We start from the raw sequence: 27,578 nt of genomic DNA on the forward strand, positions 1-27,578 counted from the left end.
CATTGGGTTATTGTTCATATCTGGTGCATTACGTATTTCTAACTCTAGTGTTGATGAACTTTGGTCCCTACAATTTGGAAATGGAATATTTCGTGCTACGATGTCGCAGCAGAGGTTTGCATTTCTAGCTGTATGCCTAAGGTTTGATGATAACAATACAAGAGCAACAAGAAAAGCAGCGGATAAATTTGCACCCATACGCGAATTATGGGAAATCTTTATAAGCAACTGTACATCATACCCCCCATACCCCTTTTCAGCATTGTACTATCGATGAACAGCTCGTAGGATTCAGGGGGAAATGCCCATTTAAAATCTATATGAGTAGTAAGCCCGACAAATATGGAATAAAGATAATGATGATGAATGACCCTAAAACATTTTATATGGTTAACGCTATTCCATATATTGGAAAAGTCCAAACACAGGATAAGGAGTCAGTACCAGCTTTTTACGTTCGGAAATTGTCGGAACCAATACATGGAACCAACAGAAATGTAACAGTAGATAATTGGTTTACTTCAATACCTCTTGCTGATCAAATGATGAGACAATTCAAACTAACTATCCTGGGTACACTAAGAAAAAATAAACGAGAAATTCCACCGTCTTTTCTCAGTAAAAAAGAAGTAGGTACATCATTATTTGCATTCGACGAAAATAAAACTATCATCTCATACACTCCAAAGCCCAAAAAAGTTGTTCTTTTGCTGTCAACATTACATCCTGATAATTCATTAAATGCTGATACAGGAAAACCAAACCTTATACACACCTATAATTAATCAAAAGGAGGTACAGATACGTTCGACCAATTATGCCATTCTTATACTACATCACGAAAATGCAGACGATGGCCACTAAGAATTTTTTTTAACATGCTTGATGCAAGTGGCATAAATGCAATGGTGCTATTTTCTCTCGCAAATACCCATTGGAAAGAAACTGCATCTAATAATAGAAAATCTTTTCTGAAGTCTTTGGCTCTCAGGCAATCAATTTGTGGCATTCTCCAAGTTGAAGACCTTCCAACAAACATCCCACAAGTTTAGTGAAGCAAATTAGGTGTTATCTCTGCAAAGGAAAAGATAGAAAAACGAAGCATGCATGCTCGGCTTGCCATAAAGCATACTGCATGGAGCATAGAGCGAAACTTTGTTGTGAATGCAGTCACCAAAATGAGTGAAATTGAAATACCTGGCTAAGAATGACTATGATTTCTTTAATCAAAAGGTGTTAGATTTTAGTTAGAAAGACCATTTTGTTGTTATATTAAGGTAAAATATTTTGAATTAGGTTTCTGGTTTTTTAGAAAATGTTTGTTAAATATTTTTAAACATTTTTAATATTTTTTTCTTTTGTATTACTACAATTAAGAGAGAGAAAATAAAATGATTGATTTAATGATTCATGTGTATTCAATAGTGACTAGATAGTCCCTGGAAATCATAAAATATTTACTTTTTTATTTATTTCTTCACAAAAAATCAATGGGTATCTGATACCCATATGTGAGGTGTATGTCAAAAAAAATAGGTGTGATATTCCAGGGTTAATCCGTATTTTTGATGTTTTATTTGATGAATAAACTATTTTTTTTTTTCACTTAAAATAGTGTATTATTTTGAAACATCATTGCCAAAATATTCCATTCATATTTCCAAAATTGGTCTAGAGAGGCCACTGATTAAAATTTTCATATAAAATATTAAGCTTGTGGATCTGTACAGGTACATACAACGATTGACTACATCAGCATGCTGTGCACCATATAGGTACATACTTTGCCGTTGGCAAACAGTGCTGTGCACCAGTATGGTTCACAAATACATAATGGCAAATGGCAGTCAACGTATTAATCATAAATTGGCTTTTAAAAATTAAAACCAATGCTAACGCAATGATTATTAAAAATAATTCTAAAACTACTTGACATATACGTAAGACATTGAAAGGTAAATTGGGGACCTTCAAATATATCTTCCAAAACCTTCAGCAGTTAAGCAACCTACGTCAAACAGCAATTATGCAAAACGAGATTAACAATAAATCATAAATTGGCTTTTCAAAATTAAAGCCAATGCTAACGCAATGATTATTAAAAATAATTTGAAGATTCTTCGAAAAAACTACTTGTCACAGGCAGAGGGTATTATTGAAAAGAAAATTGGGAACTTTTCAACTATATCTTCTAAAACCTTCTGCTGTTAAGCAACGTAACTCAACCAGCAATTATGCAAAACGAGATTAACAATAAATCATAAATTGGCTTTTCAAAATTAAAGCCACTGCTAACGCAATGATTATTAAAAATAATTTGAAGATTCTTCGAAAAAACTACTTGTCACAGGCAGAGGGTATTATTGAAAAGAAAATTGGGAACTTTTCAACTATATCTTCTAAAACCTTCTGCTGTTAAGCAACGTAACTCAACCAGCAATTATGCAAAACGAGATTAACAATAAATCATAAATTGGCTTTTCAAAATTAAAGCCACTGCTAACGCAATGATTATTAAAAATAATTTGAAGATTCTTCGAAAAAACTACTTGTCACAGGCAGAGGGTATTATCGAAACGAAAATTGGGAACTTTTCAACTATATCTTCTAAAACCTTCTGCTGTTAAGCAACGTAACTCAACCAGCAATTATGCAAAACGAGATTAACAATAAATCATAAATTGGCTTTTCAAAATTAAAGCCACTGCTAACGCAATGATTATTAAAAATAATTTGAAGATTCTTCGAAAAAACTACTTGTCACAGGCAGAGGGTATTATTGAAAAGAAAATTGGGAACTTTTCAACTATATCTTCTAAAACCTTCTGCTGTTAAGCAACGTAACTCAACCAGCAATTATGCAAAACGAGATTAACAATAAATCATAAATTGGCTTTTCAAAATTAAAGCCACTGCTAACGCAATGATTATTAAAAATAATTTGAAGATTCTTTGAAAAAACTACTTGTCACAGGCAGAGGGTATTATCGAAACGAAAATTGGGAACTTTTCAACTATATCTTCTAAAACCTTCTGCAGTTAGGCAAAACCTAGTCAACCAAATTAATATAGGAATTTCAAAAATTTATCGTCTACAAGACTCTGCAAAACAACCATGAAAGCAACTTTTAATAATCATAAATTGGCTTTTCAAAATTAAAGCCAATGCTAATACAATGATTATTAAAAATAATTCTAAAGCTTGGGAATACCATATTTTACTTCATATATATGGAATGTTGTGTTTTAGTCCTAAAGCATATTTTGCCATATACTATATAAAATAAAACAACATATTAAACGAGAAAAATATTATTTAATCCATATAACATTTGTTTATAAATAAGTTTCATCTAGTTCCAATAGATAAGAATCTTCTGATAAATGTTTGTATTTTTGTTGGTACTTTCTCATTGATTCAATTATAACTACATTGCCATAAATTGTTTCTCATCAATTCAGCGTTGATTAAAACAGCAGTTCTTTATTTCTTCTTAACTTGTTTTCAGCACAAAATTTAAACATTGAACAGAAACAAAACTGTTTATAAACATCCAGACAAAAGGCTTCCATTGGTATTCTGAAACAAAGATTACGATAATTAGAAATTTTGACATGTTATACATAAACAAAAAAACAATACTTTTTTATTCTACAAAAATAAATGGGAGAGGTGGTTTCCATAAATATGCAATGTTCGATTGTATGACGATTCAAGCCTCAGTGCACAAAGGGGCATTTTAATGCCTTTAATCGTGGTTAAAATCTAGTCTCAGATGCAAAAACAAACATTTGTATGTGTGTTGTGCAGAAGGTGATTTTGCGAGCGGCGTCGTTCAGATCTTGTAAATTAAGCAGATTTAAAGCGTGGTATAAAAAATTTAGGTACGCAAGGTTGGATTAAAATGATACCGTTGACACTTTATTTGGTAAAGTATCCATTTGGATACCTATATTTTGTGCTATACTTATTTAAAAACACAGAGTAACTAGCAACGGAAAATTGGTTTATGGTATGGTGAATACCTTAAAAATAGAAAAGTTATAGGTTTATTGATTAAAGATAGAAATGGTCAACTTACAAACAACAGAGAGGAAACACGTAAATTGGTTGAAGACTTATACAAATTGCTGTAAACAAGCCAACACAAAGCAAATAGCAGAGATCAAGTACCAGAAATATTAACAAGGAAAAGGGTATTGTCAAACAAGAATCAGAACTACTACCGAAAATCACAATATACGAAATAAAATTAGCCCTAAGAAAAGCTAAGAATAACAAATCTCCAGGCGAAGATTGTGTACTTACTGATGCAATCAAAATCGGAGGTACTTGTCTACTTAAGAAAATAAAAAACCTTTTTGACATGTGTCTTTTGGACAGTAATATATCCGAAAAATGGCACAATGCTAAGGTAATTCTATTGTACAAAAAAGGAGATCCCCATGAATTAGAAAACTACAGACCTATAAGTCTTCTTAGTCACCTACACAAACTCCTTACAAGAATAGAATCGTCTTGAGAAAAAACGTTGATTTCTACCAGCCAATAGAGCAAGCAGAATTTCGTACCGGATTTGGAACAAATGATCACCTACAGACCATTAAAACGGTAATAGAAAAGACCACTCGACCACTCATTCTGGCTTTTGTGATTTCCATAAAGCACTTGACACGGTAGAAAAGCATGCCGCATTGACTACCGATATACAAGGTTAATTTACAATACATACAAGAACGTAACTATTTCGATGAAGCTAGATAAAAACATGGGTCATATCCCAATCGGCAGAGGAGTCCGACATGGTGATACCTTATCGCCTAAACTGTTTATCGTAGTACTAGAATATGCTTGTAAAAAACTTAACTGGGAAGAGAAAGGCATGAACATTAACGGTAGAAGATTAACAAATTTGAAATTCGCAGACGACATAGTTTTGTTCTCGAACAACCTCAAGGAGATATATGTACAATGCTACATGAACTTCAGTTAGTGTGTGCCAGTGTGTATACCTTGGACACGAAATAAAGATCACAAGAGACAACCAAAAATGAGAACTACGAAGAAAAATAAACCAAGCATGAGCAGCCTATGGAAAACTCAAAGACATCTTTAAAAGCGATATACCAATTTCTTTAAGACATAAAACATTTGACTAATATATGTTGCCTGTGATGACCTATGGTGCTGAAACTTTGACACTGGCAGGTACAACTTCTCAAACGCTGCAAATAGCTCAGAGGGAAATAGAAAGGTCAATGCTGAGTATGTATATCGCTTCGTGACTGAGTTAGAAATGAAGACTTAAGACGAAGAACAGGTGTTACCGAAGTAATTTCCCGAATTGCCACACTGAAATGGAACTGGGCCGGACATGTCGCCCGAACCAGTGATAAAAGGTGGACGAAGAGATTGCTTGAGTGAAGGCCGAGATTAGACAAAAGAAGTAGAGGAAGATCCCCTCTCGTTGGACTGACGATCTCAAGAAAATGTCAAGAAATTGGATGAAAAGTGCTCAAGATAGAGCAGAATGGACAAAAATGAGGGAGGCATATGTCCAGCAGGGGACGCAAAGGGCTGGGTGATGATGATGAGAATTCCTTACAATCATCATGCAGCCATCTCACAGCATTTCATTGAACCATCAAGGCATTGAAGTTATCATGTGGACCGAGAGTAAGTATCTACCTATATCTTTTTAATCCTAAACAATAAAACAAAAATTGGTAATTGCCCCTTATTGAGGATTATTATATTCATGGTGATCGAGTGGAAAGATTGAGTGTTATGAAGGATCTTGAGAGTTACATTTCAAACAATCAATGAGTTCAATATACACTTTTATGAAATAACTAAAACGGCTAATTGTGCTTTGGGTTTTGTTTTTTAGAAATAGCAATAACTTCAGAATAAGCACAATTATAAAACTCTGTATTGCTCTTGTGTGACCACATATGGAATATGCTTCAAACATCTGGTCTCCTACTGCATTTTAAAACTCAGAAATTATTGAAAAAGTTCAAAAACAATTTTTAAGATTTCTATATGTAAGGAAAAATAAGGAATATTCATATATTATGGTTTCATACAGGCTAATGTTAGATTCATTTCAGTTGCAGTCACTTGCCACTAGAAGAAACAGTCAGGCCATTATGTTTATATACTTAATTGTTAACAGTATTAAATGCACATACTGTGATGAAATTGCGTTTATTTGCTTTTGAGTACCTAAGAGTAGGTTAAGGATGACCAACCTAGATCTATTTTTTACAAATTCCTACAGAAACATGTCACCAGTAAATAATATTTAAAAATTTGTAATGAAGTATTTACTATACTGACTCATCTAGATATATTTCAGGTAAATGTGGGTATAGTTGACCAGTGCCAGCGTACCAGTACCAGTAGTTGACATCATTATTCTGGTCATTCATTTAAGTCAAAATATAAGAATAGTGGAATTCCCATAGAAATGACATTAAACAACTCCAAGTTTAATACACCTTTTGATATTGCGAGTGCCTTTGATAAATATTTTGCATCAGTGTATGATACATCTGACTGCACACATTGTCATTCTCAAAGTACTGAATGGGGTTCTTTTACCTTTAAATATATCATAGAATTAGATGTTGTAAATAGTATTAAAAAACTTAACATAAACCCAAAAAATCTACAGGCCCTGATGAAATACCACCCTATATCTATAAGAGATTGCCCGAACCCTTGGCTAAACCTCTGGTGTTTTTGTTTAATATGTCGATTGAACAGGAATATTTTTCAGATATTTTAAAAGTGGCAACAATTTCTCCAATACATAAAAAAGATAAAAAAAATGACATTCAAAACTACAGGCCTATTAGCCTGGTAAATAGTATTGCTAAGGTTTTTGAAAATATTTTTTATGATGATATATATGAGCATGTTGAAGAGTAAAATCAGCAAATTTCAGCATGGTTTTGTAAGAGACAAATCAACAGTAACTAATCTCTGTGTTCTCTCTGAACATATTGCTAAGGCTATTGAGGCAGGGGAACAGTTGGATGTTCTTTATACTGATTGCGAAAAAGCATTTGATAAGGTAAATCACTGTATTCTTTTAAATAAACTGGTACAGTTTGGTTTCTCAAGATAAGCTTTTAATTTATTAAAATCTTATTTGTCAGATAGAAAGAATACAGTAAAAGTAGGTAATTGCTTTTTTCACCAATATGTGTCATCCTCAGGAGTCCCACAGGGGAGCAAACTAGGACCATTGCTCTTTATTTTATTTATTAACGACTTGCCATAATGTATTAAATCTTGTAACAGCTTAATGTATGCAGATGATTTTAAACTTTTTAAAACAATCTCTAATAAAAAAGATGCAGTCAAATTGCAAGATTATCTAAGATCAGTTATTCAATGGTTTAATGATTCAAAAATTACTCTTAATGTTAAAAAGTGTGCAGTAGTTTCATATACGCGAAAACTCAATAGTGTTATTGAAGATTATTATATTAATGATGATCGAGTTGAGAGAGTGTTATGAAGGATCTTGGAGTTAAATTCCAAATCAACATGAAGTTCAATATTCACTTTTATGAAATAACTAACAGAGCTTATTGTGCTTTGGGTTTTGTCATTAGAAATAGCAAAAATTTCAGAATAAGCACAATTATAAAACTCTATAATGCCCTGTTGAGACCACATATGGAATATGCTTCAATCATCTCGTCTCCTACTGCATTTTCAAACTCAGGAATGATTGAAAAAGTGCAAAAACGATTTTTAAGATTTCTATACGTAAGGAAGAGTAATGTTAGACTCAATTCAGTTGCATTCACTTGCCACTAGAAGAAACAGTCAGGCCATTATGTTCATATACTTGATTATTAACAGTATTAAGTACACAAACTGTGGTTTAATTGAGTTTATTTACTTTAGAGTACTCAAGAGTAAGTTAAGGATAACTAACCTAGATCTATTCTTTACAAATTACTATAGAAACCTATCACCAATAAACAATATGTTAAAAATTTGTAATAAAGTATTTAATAGGCTGACTCATGTGGATATATTTAATGTAAAAAGCTGTGAACTTAAGACATTGCTTGCTCATCAGCACTAGGTTTAGGGGGTTTATTGTATTTTTTCTTATTGTATTACTAATGTTTGTTTCTTTCATTCATTTATTGTATTTTTTTTGTCTTAAACACTTTACATGTAATTACTATTAGTCTATAGTGTTTGTAAGTTGTCTAAATAAATACATACAACCAGACTTATATGGAATCACCCAGTATTTCTTACTAATAATAAGAAATGTATGACAACTTTTTTTGCAGATAAGAGATAAAGGTTTTTGTTGAAAATACGATTCATAATTGATAAAATTTGATCAAGTACACATTGAAAAATTTTATTATTTGTGTCAAGTTGTAAAACCGAGACGTCAGAGTAAAATTAAGTTTGTGTTTAAAAAAAGTAATATGCCCTACATATGTAGGTTTGTCAGATGTTCAGAGGGGAAGAATTGTTGTTCTTGTTGAGCAGGGAATGTCACAAAAGCAAATTTCAGATACGCTACACGTCACGCAGAGCGTTGTTTCAAAAACATATGCAAGATTTTTAGAATTAGGTACACTCAAGAACAGGCCTAGAGAAAGTCGTTGTAGAGTAACTAGTGATCGAAAAGACCGGTTTTTAGGTCAAATAGCTAGAAGAAATCCAACCTCTTCTCATTCGGAGCTCCAAAGGCAACTTTTGCAGACTACAGGTATTGACATTTCAGTTGAAACAGTACGAAAGAGACTTCGTTCCCATAATTTATTTAGCAGGAGGCAGTTGAGGGTTCCCCAGTTATCCAGACAGAACAAAATTGATTGACTGAATTGGTGTCTGGAACACCAGAACTGGACAAATGAAGATTGGCAAAATGTCCTTTTTTCAGATGACACCAGAATTGGCCTGAGATTAGATGACCGTCGAACTCGGGTTTTAAGAGGTCGAGGCAGACAAGCTAGACTGCAAACTGCCAGATCCGTTCCAAAATATAAAGAAGAAACTGTAATATTTTGGGGAGGTATTATGATGGGAGAAAAAACACCTTTGCGTCCCTTACCGCAAAGTTTAACGGGTCGCCGGTATGTCGATTTGGTACCGTTCGCGTCATAAAAAACTGGTACAACTCTTATAACCAAAAATCGTGTTTTTTAAGTTGTGTAAGTTGATCTTGTCACATCTGTCATTCTAATTTCTAGGGCACCGTTGCCAGTTCAACGAAAATATTATATGAGACCAGCTAAAAGTAGAGCTGTGCGACAGACCGCCAGTTTTGAGTGTACTAAAAACTAAAACATCGAGCATTCTCGATCAGTCAATCACAATAAATTTGTTTTAAACATGCATCCTAAAAAATTCCCATATTAATTTTGTAATTTTCCATCATCTCAATTAAGTACCCATACATTGATTTGTGTCTTATTATAATTTATGAAAATATTTCGATTCAAAAATAATGATAGATAATCAATCTAGAAATAACTTTAAATTATTATAATAAAACATTACAGTCGGATATTAGATTGTAACTGTCACGTTTTGAAAAGCGTTTTTTCGCCCCGGATATTTTATAGTTTATAATACGTAGGATAAAGTATAATATCTTTTTTCACATTTATCGTTCTTATACTAAATAATCGATTAATTTTGGTAGTTTGCCTGTTACTAGACTTATTAACACAAAATACAGTTCGTGTTCGGTAGGCAATTGAAGTATAAAATTACAGTAGATGCATTCCAATGTTCCCTGTGCCAATACAGATCCTTCAAACATTTTGAATATTAACTCAACCCTTTCTCTGGTTATTAAATTAATTAGATACGGTTTTTTGTTGTTAATGATAAAAATAATACCTATCTACATTACAATACAATTACAATAATACATTTTTATTTAGATTTAGTGCAATTCCGTTATCTGTGATGGCAACAACGAATTGATTCACGAACCATTGTGTTCAGACTGAACACAGGTTTACATTGGGAAAAAAAGTGTACTAGAACACATAGTTAGGCTGTGGCGAGGTTCAGTAGAAAATATTTTAATTTTCATGCACGATAATGCCCCTCCACATACCAGCAGAGTTGCCACAGACTTTCTGGAAACTGAAGATGTCACTGTTCTGAGCTGGCCTGCCAGCTCACCTGATATTAATCCCATTGAGCACGTGTGGAACCTCATTAAAAGAAGGATTAGAGCTCGAAGTGATAATCCAGGTAATGCGGATTAGCTCATTCAAACCGCTCTAGAAGAATGGGCAAACTTACCTTAAGAGCAAGTTGACAATTCGATTAGAAGCATTCCCCATCGGATTGAAGCTTGTATTAGAGCTAGAGGTGGCAACACTGACTATTAAAATAAACAACAAGACTGTATCTTCCTTGGTAAACCGGTTTAGTATAAAATGTTGTTCATTTTCCATTAAAAAAAATTTAGTAATACTTTACAAAATCGGAAATACTGGGTGATTCCATATAAGTTTGGTTGTGTGTAAATAAATAAATTGGTTTTGTTTTCATTTTAAAACAAATTGATGTAAGTTACAAAGCTCCAGTCACTAGATGGTTGTAGTCTGTGGTTTCAGTCTACTTATATGTGAAGTTGGCAACATTAGTGTCAGCTATTTTGAAATTGTGTCACTTATGGTAAAGCATGTTGCACAGACTACATTTTTTTGAAGAATTCAAGTAGAAAATAAATAGGTCAGTAAACTTTTTTATATGAATAAAATTATTTTAGTGGTATTAAATTTTAATAATTGTAATAGTGCGGGAGGTTGTTATTTAACGTGTTCGGCCTTTTGAAACTCTTCTAGGGGTTAACCTTAAAATTATTTGTGGTGTGTCACCTACTGAAGCAAATTTTGGTCATTACACCAATACTTGACACTAGTGTCAACTACTGGAGAAGAGACAGATCTAGGCAAAGTAGATATTTGTTCTTTTTAGTTATTAATTAGCATTTGTGTATTTTTATTATTATTCTGCCATTGTCTGAACCAGCTATTGCAACACAATATGTCAACTATAACATCACAGTTTTTTTGTAGGTAAAAATGCCTCCTATTGGAATGCCAATAGCCTCTGCAGCAAAAAAACATCAGGTTCCCAGAGTGATTCTTTTGTATAAGATGAAAGGAAATACTCCTATTTTCTTTCCAAGAAAACTTGCTTGTACAATGGATATTAGACTCAGCGGAAGCAAAATTTCCAGTAACAAAAAGACAGCTGCTGGATAGTGTACAAATTATAATAAAACGAATGAAAAGAGACTCCATTTGTTGCTGTCCGCCCTGGCCATGCATGCTAAGAAAGTTTTTGAGAAGACATCTTTGTTTAAAATAACGAGTAGCACCAAATTTAACAGCTTCCAGGGCCTTAGTAGCTAAGCATGGCCTAATAAATTGGTTTGATGAAATAAAAAATTATCTGTCAAACAAAGATCAGCTTCAGATACTACAAAATCCTTCACACGTTTTCAATGCAGATGAGACTGCATTATGTATTTCTGAACCCAAAAGGCGAAAAGGTACAATTTTGCTCATATACACTCATAACACAAAAATATACAATATGATTGTATATGAATATAAAAAAATCCCCACAGAGGTTGACTATGAAGTGCCAAAAGGTTGGTCGATGGGCAAATCAAATAGTGGCTGGATAAATGGAGAGCTGAGATCATCCTTGGCTACAATCACAAAACATACAGACACCTGCTGTATTATTTATTGGCGGTCATACTTGTCATTTAATACTGCATACCAGTGAATTTTGCAGCAAAAATGGAATAATACTCATAGCATGACACCCCAATTCAACTCATATTCTCCAGACACTTGACATAGGATTTTCTAAACCTATGAAAACAAGGTGGAAAGTTCACCAGTGATGTGTAGATAATATTCAATCACCTAATTTAAGAAAAGCTGATTTTGCACCTCTCGTATATAAAACTTTTGAAAATTTTGAGAAAGAAATTATGAAAAATGTTTTCAGAAAAAGTGGTTTAATGCCTTGGGATAAGAATGCTATACACTACTCAAAAGTGAAAGACAATTGTCACGAAAATCAAAATGACTTGGAAGATTCTTCAATAAAGTCAATAACTAAAACAATAAATGATGAAGATGGTCTTGGTTTCCTGAAAAAGGAAACAGGTGAGGAAAAATTGTTGGTATTTAAAAATTGTCATGAAGATTGGAATGGTCAAGAATAAGACAAATCTCTATTCCTTATGTGGAAAATTGTAACCAGTAGACTTTGTCTGATTCCAACAGTACAAAATATATATGAAAATCACATATTTGAAACTTCTACAGTACCAACAACTGAAGATGTAGTAATGGTTTGTTCCAGTTCCATTAATGGCAGTAGACTTCATGTGATTCCAACAGCACAAAGTTTATGGAAAAATGGCGGCCGATCATGACGGTTCGTCATCTTTACCGAAAGAAAATGAAGAAAATGTAGTAATGAAATGCTGTAACAAATCGTGTGCAGTACAAATATGTTTTTCTATTTATCATAAAAGTTGAGCTGAACGGGATAAAGGCAAAATTATCGTAGAAAATGGAAATAAAATCATTTGCTGTAAAAATGAGGTTAGTTTACCACGAAATGCCGATCAAAAAAATTGAATCACTAGAATTGGAAAACAAGTATTTAAAGGAATTGTTAGGTGAATTAAGAGAAAAAAATAATGTGTTACACATAAATAATCTATTGCTAGACAAGATTAAAACTATGGAAAAAAATGAAACTGTAAACAAATGAGTGAATACTGTCACGATGGCCAGAATCGTAAGTGCAAACTCAAAAGAGTCTTTAACTGTTGTAAATGCTACAGATAATATAGATGCAAATGATAGTTACAAAGCTAAGTTAGTACAACAACCTAAAACCTTACCATCCTTGTCTTCCTCTTCTCATAAAGTACATAAACATAACCCTCAAAATAAAGTTTTCACTCAGCAAGAAGTAAACAGTGCAGTTTTACAGGCACAGATTACAAATAACATGCAAGATATCCAACAATTAGGGAATCAGGTATGCACACCTAATAAAAATAATAAGTGGCAAGTAGCCAAACATACAACCCATCATTTTGTGGTGGGCCGAAATGAAAATATTTCCCAGCAGTTCAAGTAGTTCCAAAATTTATATCATTTCATGTCACTAGGCTTACTCCAGGAACTAAACCTGAGCAACTAAAGGCCTTTTTGGAGCCAAATTTCCGAGGCGTAAAGTGTGAAGAGCATTCATCATACCACCCAGAATATTATGCCTCAATGAAAGTTACCATCAGACAAGACGAGAGGCTTGGCCAAATGGAGCAGTAGTCTCTAGGTTTTTCATGAAAAAGAGGATGCCACCAATATAGAAGGATCCTCAGTTATAAGGAGCAGTATCATCCATCAAAATGCTCAATCAGTGGGAAATTGTATGGATACAATCCAAGAAGAAATCTTACAACATGAAGAGTGCATTGCAGTTTGTTTAAGTGAACATTGGAAATCAAATACCCAATTACAAAATCAATTTTATGGGTTTCACATTAGTTTCTGTCTTCTGTAGAGATGAAGGTGAACATGGGGGCACAGCAATCTATATAAACGAAAGCTTATCATAGAGGATAAGAAAAGATGTAAGTGCTAAGGCAAAAACATATGTTTTTGAATGTTCATGTGCAGAAGTGTGTTTTATAAATTGAAAAATCTTAATTCTTTGTATATCGTACTCCAAAGTCTTGTGTGCAGGAATTTTTAGATATTCTAGAAAATTTTTAACGTATATTTCAGGTGAGAGCTCTCTAGTTTTTATTGCAGGTGATTTTAATATTGATTTGAGGAGTCAAACTAAAGATAGAACAGACTTTCTCTATTTATTACAAACATTTAATATATTGCCATCAGTTTCTGAATATACTCGCATATGTAGAGCTACATAGATGTGCATTGATAACATTTTTACAAACTGTGAACTTTATGTAGCAGAAGTATTAGATACTCATATTTCTGATCATCTTGGTCAAAAAATAACTTTCAGTATTAATGTAAACAAAAAAGAAAATATAAAAATTAGGAAAAGAATTTTTGATTCCCACAGTAAAGAAAATTTTAGGCAAATGCTGCAATATGAAGACTGGGAGGAGCTTTTTTCAGTACCAAATTGGGATATAGAAAAGCAATGGGTTGTATTTATGAAAATCATTTCTTTGTTATTTGACCAATGCTTCCCAGAAAAAAATATAAATAAACATAGAAAACTTATCAAATACTTATAATACAAATGAAATAAATCAATATAAAAGTCGCTTAGACCTTTTGCTAATGTTAAGTAGAGTAGATGACCATTACAAAGATGAGTACAAACAAACAAAACGTCAGTATAATAAAATGCTTGTGGATTCACGAAACATGCAGTATGGGCAAGAAATAATATATAATAGTCAAAATAAGTCAAAAAGTATATGGAAAATCGTTAAAGAAATCACACAGGTAAATTCTATCGATAATAATGTAGCTATACTAGGAGATCCAGTCATGGTAAGTAATAATTTTAATGAATATTTTTTAAATGCTGCTACACATCTTTTAGAAAATATACCAAAAATAGAATTCGGCACCAAAATACAGTTTAGCAAAAACTCATTTTTTCTAACGCCAGTAACTAATTGTAATTGAATTAATTAGAAAATTGAAAAATAAATTCACTTCAGGTTATGATGGGATACCTACAAATATAATAAAACTGTGTGCATATGAGCTAGCTATACCATTGTCATATAATAAACAATACCTTCATAAGTGGGATATTTCCAGACAACTTAAAAATAGGTGTAGTAAAACCAGTGTATAAAAAAGGTGATGCCACTTTACTAGAAAATTATCGTCTGATAAGCCTCTTACCATCATTCTCTAAGGTTTTTGAAACAGTCATATGTGTCAGGCTTGGTTTTTTCTATAGTGAGGGACTGTTATGCCATGCACAACAAGGGAAAATCTATAGAGACTGCCAGTTATGATTTTATAACAAAGATAAATGAGGGTTATGTTATTATCATAAAAACAAAGGTTTATGTTGTTATCATGAAAATAAAGATATATCCATGGGCATATTTTTAGATTTATCAAAGGCATTTGATACTTTAAATCACAAAATACTAATGGAAAAGCTTTACAGATATGGCATTAGAGGGCCAGGTTATAACTGGATAAAATCATACCTATCAAACAGAAACCAGAAAGTAAAATTTGAGTACGAGGGAAGAAATTGCTTCTCTGATGAAGGACTCATTTTGGTGGGAATTCCTCAGGGAAGTATTATGGGTCCTCTTCTCTTTGTTTTTTATGTAAATGATTTAGCTTTGGACATTACAGATAACAATCAGAATACTCTTATTGTGAAATTTGCAGAACATTTTAACTATAGGGGCATCCTTGAATAATTTATTGAATATCGCTACTAATAGATTAGATAAAGCACAGAGATGGCTCAATATGAATAAACTCATACTGAACAGAGACAAAACAAATTATATCTGTTTCGTCTCTAAAACAAATAATAAGTACCTTACCAGAAACTGTGTCAATTCAATCGCAAATGGTTACTCTAAACCAAAGCACAAAAGTTTCTGGGGGTACATATTTGACCAAAATTTAGATTTTGGAGTGCATATAAATATATATATATATATATATATATATATATATATATATATATATATATATATATATAATATATAATATATAATATTTTTATATATATAATATATAATATTTTTATATATATAATATATAAAAAATGTAAATGAATTGTATATTTTTCAAATTTTCAGTCTGTAACACGATTTGGAATAGTTTTCTGAGAGGGAAGTGGTAACGCTGAACAGGTTTTTATATTACAAAAAAGAGCAATCAGAACTCTACTTAACTTGAAATACAGGGATTCATGTAGAGGTAATTTCAAAAAGCTAACATACTAACAATGGCTGGAACATACATATATGAATGCTTATTTTTCATTTTTTTAAAATAGACAAATTCTTGAAACACATAACAAACCATAATACTAATACACGAAACAATCTCATAAACTATAATATACCAATACATAGATTAACAGCACCTGAGAAAACCACAGAATATGCCTGTATTAAATTTGTTAATAAACTGCCTTACAGCATCAAAATAGAAACTGACATAAATAAATATAGAAAGTCTGTTCAACAGTTCCTCATACACATTGAACCATACAAAGTGGAAGAATACCTTCAAGCTGACCCACAGGGAGACTGAGAACTCTTATCTGAATCTAAATGTCACTGTTATTATCATTATTTTTTAATATTACTTATGTGTAGGTTGTAACAACCATTATAAATTGTAATTGACATCATTCTCTCTACTGACAATTTAAATTTTGTGTGTAACTTGTGAATCCTGAGAATAAAGCTTTTTTCTATTCTATTCTATTGTATTCAAAATATAGATGAAAAATATATACTCGAAAATTCTACAGTATCAACAACTGAAGAGCAGTAATGGCTTGTTCCACACCAAAATAAAAGCTCCAGTGTACAGGGGGCAAAATAATCCCATCTCCATTTAAAATTGTCCTGTTTTGTATTTTGAAAAGACAGTCCAAGGAAAAACTCCCTTCCATAATAAGCTCCGATTCATATCAATGGTATTTCAGAAACAAAGAAAAACAAAAAGAAGAAAAGGAAAGGCAGAAAATAAATGCTGCATAAAACAGAAAACTAAAAAAGAGGAGACAGGGGCATTAAGTTAAACAAAAAGAACAAAGAAAAAAGAAGAAGGTTGAAAGTTCTAGCAGTGATTCAGATGAAGAATGGGTGGAATCTGGTTCCTCCACAAATGATGTTAGGTTTGAGTTAATAACAAGTGAGATAGATGTGTTTGAAAGAAAAATATTACGTAGGATCCTGGGCCCAATAAGTGAAAACAACAACTGGCGAATTAGGTACAATAGAGAAATATACGAGCAATATAGCGAACCACCTCTAGCACAACATACTAAACTGCAGAGATTACGATGGGCAGGGCACGTGGTCCGCATGCATGAGAATAGAATCCCCAGAAAATTATTAAATGCAAGAATGCAGGGAAAAAGACCTGTTGGAAGACCTAAAAAGAGATGGGAAGATGAAGTCGATGAGGATGCCAGGAACTGCCTGGGAACGCGTTCATGGAAAAGAACAGCGGTAAATAGAGATGGTTGGAGAAGCCTGTTGAAGGAGGCCAAGGCCCGATTTGGGCTGTAGCGCCATTGGATGGATGGATGGAGATAGAGTTAAACTCTGAGGATTTATCACTCAATAACGGAATGGAATTTTCTTTAAATTATATGTATTTCAAGTTGTGTAATTTATTAAAATGTCAATTACTCCCACATTTACCTTAACACCTTCGCTATGCCACCAGTTGAAAAATACTGGTAACTATTTTGCAGAAATTATGGCTAAAAATAAACATGTTGGTAAAAACTAACATTATAGATACCTATATTATTGTCTGAAAGAGATCTATCTAATAGAGGGATAATTTATTACCAGTTGTATTCAAGTGGTAAAGCATACAAGTTTTTTTTTTCATTGTGGGATTCCCAGATGAATTCATCTGGTGAGTAATTTCATTTGTAATTCCCAGTCTAGTTTAGTTACCTTGGTCGAGCCCTAATAGTGTTTAAAATATTTTTATAAAGATTGAGTAAAATGAGTAACTGTTAAATTAGTAAATTTGGCGTTGCAAAATGCAACTACAAGCGGTAGTTGTATAGACTCCAATCAGGATTTGGATCGTCACCAAGAAACAATTATAAATACTTTGAGCGAATTAGAGGAAGAACCATTTAGCGATAATTCGGACTGTGATCCTAATTAGGCCCTTCTGAATGTTTTGAACTAATTCAGATAATGACGAATATAAAATCAGTTCCGAGAGTGAAGATATTAAAAATACAAGAAAGTAAACAATTTTTTTCTCTTCTTATTTATTACTTCATGTGAAATTTGTAGGAGACCAAGGTACTTCAAGCGAAATTTTCAAAAACGTAGCTTGATGAATGGATACCAATAACTAAAAATGATCATATAAATATAGGTATAAATGAACATTTAGTGAAACCAGTAATTAACGTTCAGAATGAATCCATTAGTCCTCTTGAAAGCTATTCACTATTTATAAATGACATGGTTATTGATCTCCTGGTTACATAAACCAATTGATATGCATCACAACCATTAAACAACCCAATCAAACCTAAATTTAGACAAAGATCTTGGATACCTGTAAATCAACAGGAAATGAAAAGCTTTTAGCCATTATCATTTGTACAGGTTTAACAAATGTCCCTACTTTACAATACTGGTCTAAAAATCCTCTTTACCATAACAGTTTTATAAGTAGCATCATGACAAGGGACAGATTTTTATTGATCTTAAAATATCTACATTTCAACAATAATGATGGTTTGCAAAATACCACAGATAAACTATACCGAATTAGACCTTTCTTAGACATTTTAAACAATAGATTTCAAGATATATTGACACCTGGTAGAAAGGTGGTTATTGATGAAAGTATGGTTCCTTGGAGAGGACGCTTAGGGATGTGTTAATATATTAAAAATAAGTGTCATAAGTATGGTGTGAAACTATATAAAGTGTTCTAAATATATAAACTATTCTATAAGTGTAACAGATGGTTACACTTATAGAATTAAAGTATATTGTGGCAAAGAAGATCCTATTTCAAGTAAGGGACATTCACATAATGTTATTATGGCAATCATGGATAGCTTACTAGACACAGGATGAACACTGTATGCTGATAACTTTTACCAAAGTGTACCATTAGTTCAAGATCTGTTAGTGAGTCGAACTTTGTATTGTGGAACTTTAAGAACAAACCAAAAAGATTTCTCTAAGACAATTGTTACAAGCAAAATGAAATCTAATAAAGTGATAGGTATGTGCAACAAACAAGGAATAAAAATTATTAAGTGGCAAGATAAGCAGTCTGTTTTAATGATAACCAGCAAGGGGAACCATAACACTGCTCTTTATAATACTGGCTGAAAAAAAACAAGTCGACATGTTAAAACCATTTTGTGTTATTGACAATTACCCTTATTGATTACAATAAGGCCAAAAAAGGGGTTGATTATAGCGATCAAATGTCAGCTTACTCTGCTCTTATGAAGACATTAATGTGGTATAAAACAGTTGCTTATGAGATCATTTTTGGGGCAGCTTTAGTACACTCTTGGATCATTTATAATATGATAAACTCAAACACAAAGTGGTCTTTAATAAACTTTCACATTTCTATGATAAAAATGTTGGTACATAATATTCCTTGCTTTGCAAGTATGCATTGCCATTTTACAAAAAAAATAGCATATTCAACGGATGACAATGAATATACATCTAATTGTAAAAGTCTTCACACTAGATGTGCCAAAGGTAACAAAATTTAGATTAGAATTTAAAAAGACAAACAACTTTTAATAGAGATATTCACACTTTTTATAGTGCACTCTTCTAGTAAAATCTTTGCACTTTTATTAAAGTTATGTGAAAAGCATATACCAAAGAAGATAAAGCATTATTTCTAAAACAGAAATAACAGCTTCAAACAAAGACAGATCAAGACAAGTATTACAAATTATTAACACCATAGGCTTTCAGTTATGTTATAAAAAATATGGGAGAATCAGTAAAAACCAAGCTATCTTGACGAATATAGAATGTTAAAAAAAAAACAATCAGTTAGTTTCAGAAAATGAATGTGAATGAATTTCTTTAAAGAAAATAATTCTTCCATCTATACCATAGGCAATATTTTCTAAATAAGTACATACTTATTTACATTTTGATAAAACTATCAAATTTATCCATAATACAATGTAAATCAGTTTCCTTCTATAAGGAAAAATGGCAAAACTTCTACAGAATATCAAAATTTGTCTAATATAATTTCAGAATTAGGAAATAACAAATTTAAACAGTCAATGAATTAGATTGAACTATTTTCACAATATCTTTGAATGAAAGAAAAGATGTTTGATGACTAACAATAGAAAAACAAAACCTATTCATAAAGTATCTAACTAAATTTCTTAGGTGAAGATGTTGAAGTAGGATATTGGATAAGAACAGGATGAATCTGATTAAAATTGTAAATCCCTAAAATCTACTACAGAAGTACATAAATACAACAATGAAGTATATAGTAAAAAGTAGTAACTATTAGCTTAAGACATACAAAAAGACGTCTAATTAAAGTTCAAGGCTAAACTTTAAAAAGTATTATCTATGGGTAGATGGCCAAAAGTATACAATTTAATTTATAATTTACGGAAAAATCAAATATATTAACCCGAAATTTAAACAATGAACTGCGTTTTACTTACTAGGTATTTAATTTACACTGCATATTTTTCAACTGAAAACTATAGTTTTATCAAAGGACCCGGACGATTTTCACATTTGGTCCCATTGAAGATGGACCCATACAAAATAGACAGCAGCTGTATTTATTGATCTTTAAGGTGCATCTGAGACTATTAGTTCCCATAATTACTAATTAAAGCAATAAAGTAATTACTTATATAAACTCATACCATGCTTCCAAAAACTAATGTATGACCAAAGAATATAGACGCTTCTATATTCTTTGGTAGGACTGTGGGAACCATGAATGTTAATATTATTAAATTGTAAAATTGAATACTTACTTCCATTGTATAGATTCCACACTGAATTTTAAAATAACTTCGCAAATGTAAGGAACTTGTAAGTAAGTAATATAATTGTAAGGAAATGATTTTTTTTTAATTATTGCAACGTCAGCACAAGAATTTGCCGGTCGTATAAAATAAAAATGGCGTGGCTTCACCCTTCACCCATAGCACGCTACCAATAGCATAGCATTGAAACTTCCGTGTTAACGAGTAAGACAATGATTGGCGCATCACTTAGTGACCGGGCTCGTAACTATATATATACATGGCGCTAAATTCAAAAGTTTAACAATATTACCTAGGATTGTGAACTCATTTTAAAATAAAGGAAAATTGATATAATCCTAAAGTAACAAGAAAAACCCTTGTTATCCTAATATTTTTCGTATACTTTTTGGGTTTTCTTGTTATGTTGAGACTATATTTATTTTCCATTATATTAAAATGCCAAAGTGGTTAAAAAAATTAAAGAATAAAATATAGAATAAAATCTTTATTCTTTATTTAAAATGTTACAAGAAATATTAATAATACAAGCCAAGTGTAGTATCATGGTACAATGAATACACAAGGTATGATACCGAAATCGGTTTGCTTTCGCGCATGACGTAGTCAAGAACGCTTATTCCCGCAACATTTGAATGTAGTTGTATAGGAAAGACTTTTAATTTTAAGTTTTTTTTATATAATTTGGCTAATTTAATTATAGTAATTGTAAAGAGATGATATAATTATGTTATTATAATATTTAATCATAAATAAAATGTTGAAGTTAATTTAAGTTTATTGATTTTTGGTACAGTTATTTTGTTAACATAGATATCCTTTATAAAACAAGTTTTAATTATCTTTTATAACACGTAGGTACAGGTTAATTAACTTATACTCCAGGAACGATATTTCAGATATTTAAAAAGATAAGTACAAAAAAGTGGTAATGAACACAAAATTTTTGCGTATATACCCACTGAACTAAACACAAAATCAAAATAAATAATGATAAAGTCAACTTTATTTACATCGAATGAGCTAGCTGGTCATCGAATATGAGTGTAGTGAGGTTACACAATATTGCACAACATTTTAAATGACATCTTTTGTAATTTTCATACATAAAATTATCTTGGTATTGTTTATAATAATGATAACATTATATATTTTAATAATGATAACATGATTAAACAAAGAAAAATATGTTATTTTGGAAGATGCTAAATTGATTTCCTCCGAAACAATTCTTATTGCAAATTGCATAGCAGGCTGAGGCTAGTTTCTTACTTAACAAATCGATATGAAAGAACCATTTAAAGTTTCATGACTAATTTTTTTTTTTTTTTTTCGTCTTTATAGAGGGGGGGTCTGGAATCTTCAAAAGACATCTTAGTCCAGGGCGCCGCCTGACTAACTTTAGTGCAGGATTCGTTCTTCGTACTCCCGGCGATAGTTCCCGAGGTACTTTAAAATGCCCTCTCGTCGCTGAGTCTACGCCGAACGCCTACCTGCTAAACCAGACCCTCCTCTGTCATCCAGCAATCCGGAAGCGGAATGGCCGCTGTAAGGCCGGCATCACTTCCTAATCACTACCTTTATTCATTCATTCTCCATTCATACACATCCACACTCTATTCATCAGCAAGGAGGTTCCCTGTCTCGTTCCAGGTAGCGCGTAGAAGACACTCATCGCTCCTAGTTCGGCATTATTTCCAGATGGGCATTTCCTCCTTCCCCACAGTCTGACTCACGCATTCCAACTCACACAGTGTGACTCACTTTTCTAGCTTCACCTTTCAGCATCATTCACTCTTACCTTTAGCGTTGGCTTAGCAGTCTTTCTTCCTCTTCCTTTTTCTTGATTACTGCACGGATATAGTTGTGTATATTAGTCCAAACTAATTTATTTTCAATCATTCTCTCAATCATTTCTCTCACTGTAACAAAATTCACACCTGTCTCTCTCTCCATTCTGTTCCTTTCCACTATCCATCTGCTGCAATCTAACATCGTATGTGTCACAGTGTCCGAGTATCCACAGTATAGGCATTCATCTGTATCAGCCTTTCCGATCCTATAGAGGTAGGCCCTAAAACACCCGTGTCCTGTGAGCACCTGCGTCAGGAAATAATCCAGTCGCCTGTGGCCACAGTCCACCCAATCTCTTATGTTTGGGATCAGCATTTTCGTCCACTGTGCCACATCTTCCGTGTTGTTCCATTCTTCTTGCCATCTTTCAACTGACCTTTCCCTTTCCTGTCTTTTCTCGGCCACAGTAAGGTTTGGACCTCTTCTCTCATACAGCTCTTTTCTTTCCACCGCCAAAACATGCAACGGAACACATCCAGTGATGGTCCATAAGGCTGCCGCAGACACAGTCCTGTAGGCGCATGCCACTCGCAACAGACTTGTTCTGTCTACTCGTGTCATGAGACTCCTACAGGCAGTTATCTCTACGGCCTCGCTCCAGACTGGTGCCGCGTAGAGGACGATCGATTGTACAACACCGTGTAAGACCCTCCTCCTTTCGGATTTGGGTCCTCCAATGTTCGGCATCACCCTCCCCAACGCAGCCGTACTATTCGCAGCCTTCCGGACCACCTCCCGCACGTGCTCTCCCCATTTTCCATTCTGGTGCAATGTCACTCCTAGATACTTTACATGTTTCTTAGGTGTTAGACATGCTCCCGCACATTTTAATTCAATATTTTGCCTATTCCTTGTCCCCTTCAGAATGATGGCTTCGGTTTTCTCTGTCGCAAGTTTCAGTCCGTGCTGCGTCATCCATTTCTTTACGACGCCGCCTGCGTTTCTAACCCGGTATTTGAGATCTGGCTCATCCCGAGCCACTACCAGTACAGCGAGGTCATCCGCGAATGCGAAGGGGGTTGTACCCTCTCCGTATTCACAGTGCATAACCCCGTCATATGCCAGATTCCATAGCGTCGGGCCCAAGACAGATCCCTGGGGTACCCCGGCCGTCACATCCACGATCGTGCCCTTTTCCACCATAATCCTTCTTTCGGACAGATACTCCGCCACCACATTCATCAGGTAACCAGGACATTCTCTCTCCTCCATTGCCTTCATTACCTCGTTCCACTGCAACGTATTGAATGCATTCTTAACATCAAACAACAGCAGAGCCACCCAGCGATGTTCATCCCCTCTGTTGCGCAATGCTTCGAGTACACTCATGATTGCATCAATCGTGCTTTTCCCTTTACAAAAACCAAATTGCCTCCTTGATAAACCACCTGACCTCTCAATCATGTCGTCTATGCGTACTCGCAGCATCCTTTCATACAGCTTACTGATGCATGGAAGCAGACAGATGGGGCGATATTTTTCCCTAGCTTTGGGAAGCAGTATTAACCTCGATGTCCTCCAAGGCTCAGGAAAAGTTTGTGCTTCCAGCAGTGCATTCATATGTTCCAGAAGCCACGCAGGTTCCACCCGTCCTAGACCCTTCACCGCCTCAGGTGGTATCTGATCTAGTCCTGGGGACCTACGAGTCTTCAGTGAACCTAATGCCTCGATAAGTTCATCCATGGTAAAGGGTACAGCTCGCTCAGCTCCTTCATCCCTCCATACACCATGACATCTGCCGTCCGGAAAGAGCTCTCTTGTTACCTCAAGCTTCTTATCCATAGGCATTTCGTAAGGAGAATACGCATGGAACTTCTTCATGACGATCTTGTACCCCTGACCCCAGATGTCCTCATCCAGCTGTTCACACAACTCTTTCCAGTGCCTTCTTTTTTCTGTACGGATTTTCCTGTACAGTTCCCTCTTCCTTGCGCGGTACTCTTCCTCGATCTCCTCGATGATCTCAGGGTTGATTCCTGCTCTACCTCTTGCTCTTGTTAACCTTCTTCTCATCGCTATACACACATTTCTTAGTGCCTCGATGTCCGCATTCCACCAATATGGCATCCTGTTGACATCTTGGCGACCAATCTTGCTTCCCTCCATCGCTTCTTTAATGACTCTCTCCAGGCTTTCCACTGTCGGTGATTGACCCTGCATTATGCTCACTATCCATTTAATTAGTTCCTCGTATACTTTCCAGTCATTCCCATCGCCGCATCTGCCCATCGACGTCCCGGATGCACGGACCGTGTTAGTGGTCCCCTTTCCAGTTATCGAGAACTCAATGTATTGATGTTCAGTTCCAGTGTAGTCTGGCAAAACCTTCCAACCTACTGCTTTCGCCGCTATTTCTTGTGTCGCCATGGTCACGTCGATGTACGTACCTGTACCTCTCCTAACAAACGTAGGTTCCAGACCTGTGTTCAGAACCACTAGGTCTAGAGCACCCACCCAGTCAGTTAGTATCCTGCCGCGAGCATCGGTGATGGGAGATCCCCAGTCCGCTGCTTTTGCGTTAAAATCTCCCAGCACTACGTATTCTCCTCCTGTGTTTCCCACTTCCTGCACGATCTCGTCTATCTTCATCTCGTACTCGCCCACCGTCACGTTTGGAGAAATATAACAGCAGACCAGTCGCACCCCCTCCATCCGAACAATCACATATCCTTCTTTCGGCTTAATTTCATACACTCGCAGTTTCCTATTGTAGATTCGTACAGCAGCTCTCCCGGTCGTATCTACAAACCATCCTCTTCTTTTCACCGCTGTTGGATTTGGTTCCGCCGTCACCAGCACATCGATGTTCTTTTCTACTGCGGCAGTCTCAGCAAGATCATGTGCTAGTCTTGCCGTTCCCACATTAGTTTGGAGCACTCTCAGCTCTCGAGTCATGTTTTCTTTGTTTGCCATTTCTAAACCTTGGATTTCTTTCGCGCTCTCTTTTACACTCTCATACTCTTGGGACTAGTCCTCAGTTATTTCTATTTTCAACCAGTCGGTTGAACTTTGGGCATATTCTTGAATTTGCCACATGCCCATTAACGTCGCAGTTGAGGCATCTGGTTGTTTCTTCCTTGCATTCCAGCGCTATGTGACCCTCTTTGCCACATCGGAAGCAACATCCTCTTCTGTTCTGCCCCTTGCAGTGCCATTGTTTGTGTCCAAAGGCAAGACATCTCAAGCATCTCGGTATTTCTAACCTTGATTTTATCACTCGGTAGGATGTGTAGTCTACTTTTATTCTTTTCATTTGCAAGATCTTTTCGGCAACATCTTCATCCACATCGATCACGGCACTCATCATCCCTCTTACTGCGCCTCGTGTTTCGGTCCAAATTTTTATAATGTCACAGACCCGCTCTTTTCCAGCTGCTTCCTCTGTGGCCTTTTGGATCTCTTCCTTTGTTGTATTGGGTGGGATTTCCTGTATTAAGAGTCTTTTCTTCACGATGCCTCCTTTTGCCACTGCTCTCGACACGCATGTATTATCAGAGAGAAGTTTCTTCACTTCCTCTGCCTTTTCCCGTCCTCCGACCAACTCCAGTGATATTCCTTGGTCTCAAGTCTGTCTGATCCTTTTAATGTCAATGTCCTTTCTTCCTGTCAGCTTGTTTTTTACCTCTGTCATTAAATCCACAAAGGATTTTTCTTTGGTTTTATTGATGATTACGACTCCATTTTGTTCTTTGGACTTGGTGTTGATATTGGTCCACCTTCTTGTTGTTTTTTTACCTAGGAGCGTGATCGTTACATCTCTTCCTCTTACAGCCCATTCCATAATTTTTCTCGATGTCTCAACTCCCAGTGCTGCCGGTGTGTGGATTCCCAGGTTTTCTCTTCCCAGCTCCTCCATTTTCTGTACCAGTTTCCTGCATGTTTTCAGGAACTTCACCGGCACAGGTTCTTCCTTTTTGTTTGGGAGAAGTTTAAATCCATACTTCTCCTTGTGGATCCACGTTCCATCTTTATGAACCGACATCGTGACTTTCGTAGTTCCCAGGCCGCCCTCCTCGTCCACCTCCGCTGGAGCACCTGGTAGCTGCGGAAACATAGCTTTGGCCTTTTCCATGGCTTTGTTGTCCTCGTCATTGTTGGTGACAAAGACTGCCACGTCTCCTGTTAATTCTGAGATGTTACCTTCTTTCACTATAGTCCTAGTGAAGACCTCCTCTGGCCAGTCTTCATTTAGAAATTCTATTGTTTCCTTCTCTTCCTTACATGTTGTCATCTTATTTGTGATAGCGTCTACCCTTCGTTTAATGGCTTCTGGATTCTCTAGATCCACTTGAACCCCCATTGTCGCCAACTTCTTAACTTTCAAGGGTTCCATGTTGATCTGCACACCTCTGGATGTCATGCATACAGACTTTCTTGGAGCCTCTTCTTCATTATTTTCCTCCACTTCCTCGATATAATCGAGCATCCGATTTCTCAAGATGTCGACCTCCCTCTTTATGGATAGCCTTGTATTTGGCACCTTTCTCATAAGTTTCCCGAGTTCCGCTACGCTGTCCTGGAGACGCTCCAACTTTGATCTAGTTTTGTAGTTCAGTGGCTTCCCCTCTTCCTCTAAACTGGACGTTTCTGTCCTGTTGCTTGGTTTTCTTTTTCTTGACCTCCTTTTTTTCCATTCATCGTCAAAGCTGCATCTGCTGTCTGAGCTGCTTGCTGCTTCGTCTTCCTTTCTTTCGTTTTCTTTCCTTAAAATCTCCTCCCTCATTTTATTTTTTTCTTCCTTCTGCCTGTTTTCCCCTTTCTCTTTTTCTCCTCCCTTTATTTCTTCCTCTCTCTTGGTTTGCTGATTTTCCCTTTCTTCCCTATCCTTCCCGCTATTTCTGTTTGTTTTATTTCTATCTACAATTTCTTCCACTTCTCTTCTCCAGTTTTTCTTCCCTTGAGT

At 34.8% G+C, this 27,578-nt stretch overlaps 2 protein-coding genes and 1 long non-coding RNA gene across 3 annotated transcripts; 1 reads left to right on the top strand and 2 right to left on the bottom strand.

The window, feature by feature from the left end:
- The first annotated feature begins 320 nt into the window (after positions 1-320).
- On the top strand, positions 321-785 carry LOC140450738 (uncharacterized). The gene has a single exon (XM_072544409.1). It carries the CDS (start codon positions 321-323, stop codon positions 783-785), a length of 465 nt encoding a protein of 154 aa, XP_072400510.1.
- A 2,511-nt stretch (positions 786-3,296) lies between these two features.
- Positions 3,297-20,978, bottom strand: LOC140449549 (uncharacterized). Its single transcript, XR_011951825.1, has 2 exons — positions 20,810-20,978; positions 3,297-3,580 (listed from the first exon to the last, which is right to left on the bottom strand). It is a non-coding gene; the product is annotated as an uncharacterized lncRNA (long non-coding RNA).
- A 90-nt stretch (positions 20,979-21,068) lies between these two features.
- Positions 21,069-25,588, bottom strand: LOC140450739 (uncharacterized). Its single transcript, XM_072544410.1, has 2 exons — positions 24,845-25,588; positions 21,069-21,086 (listed from the first exon to the last, which is right to left on the bottom strand). Exons 1-2 carry the CDS (start codon positions 25,586-25,588, stop codon positions 21,069-21,071), a joined length of 762 nt encoding a protein of 253 aa, XP_072400511.1.
- Between the last annotated feature and the right edge of the window lie 1,990 nt (positions 25,589-27,578).

This window comes from Diabrotica undecimpunctata, chromosome 9 (assembly GCF_040954645.1).
Source record: "Diabrotica undecimpunctata isolate CICGRU chromosome 9, icDiaUnde3, whole genome shotgun sequence".
Lineage (NCBI taxonomy): Eukaryota > Metazoa > Arthropoda > Insecta > Coleoptera > Chrysomelidae > Diabrotica > Diabrotica undecimpunctata.

Coding starts and splice junctions, on each gene's coding strand:
- LOC140450738 (XM_072544409.1), top strand. CDS start 321: ATGAGTAGTAAGCCCGACAAATATGGAATAAAGATAATGATGATGAAT.
- LOC140450739 (XM_072544410.1), bottom strand. CDS start 25,588: ATGGCAAACAAAGAAAACATGACTCGAGAGCTGAGAGTGCTCCAAACT.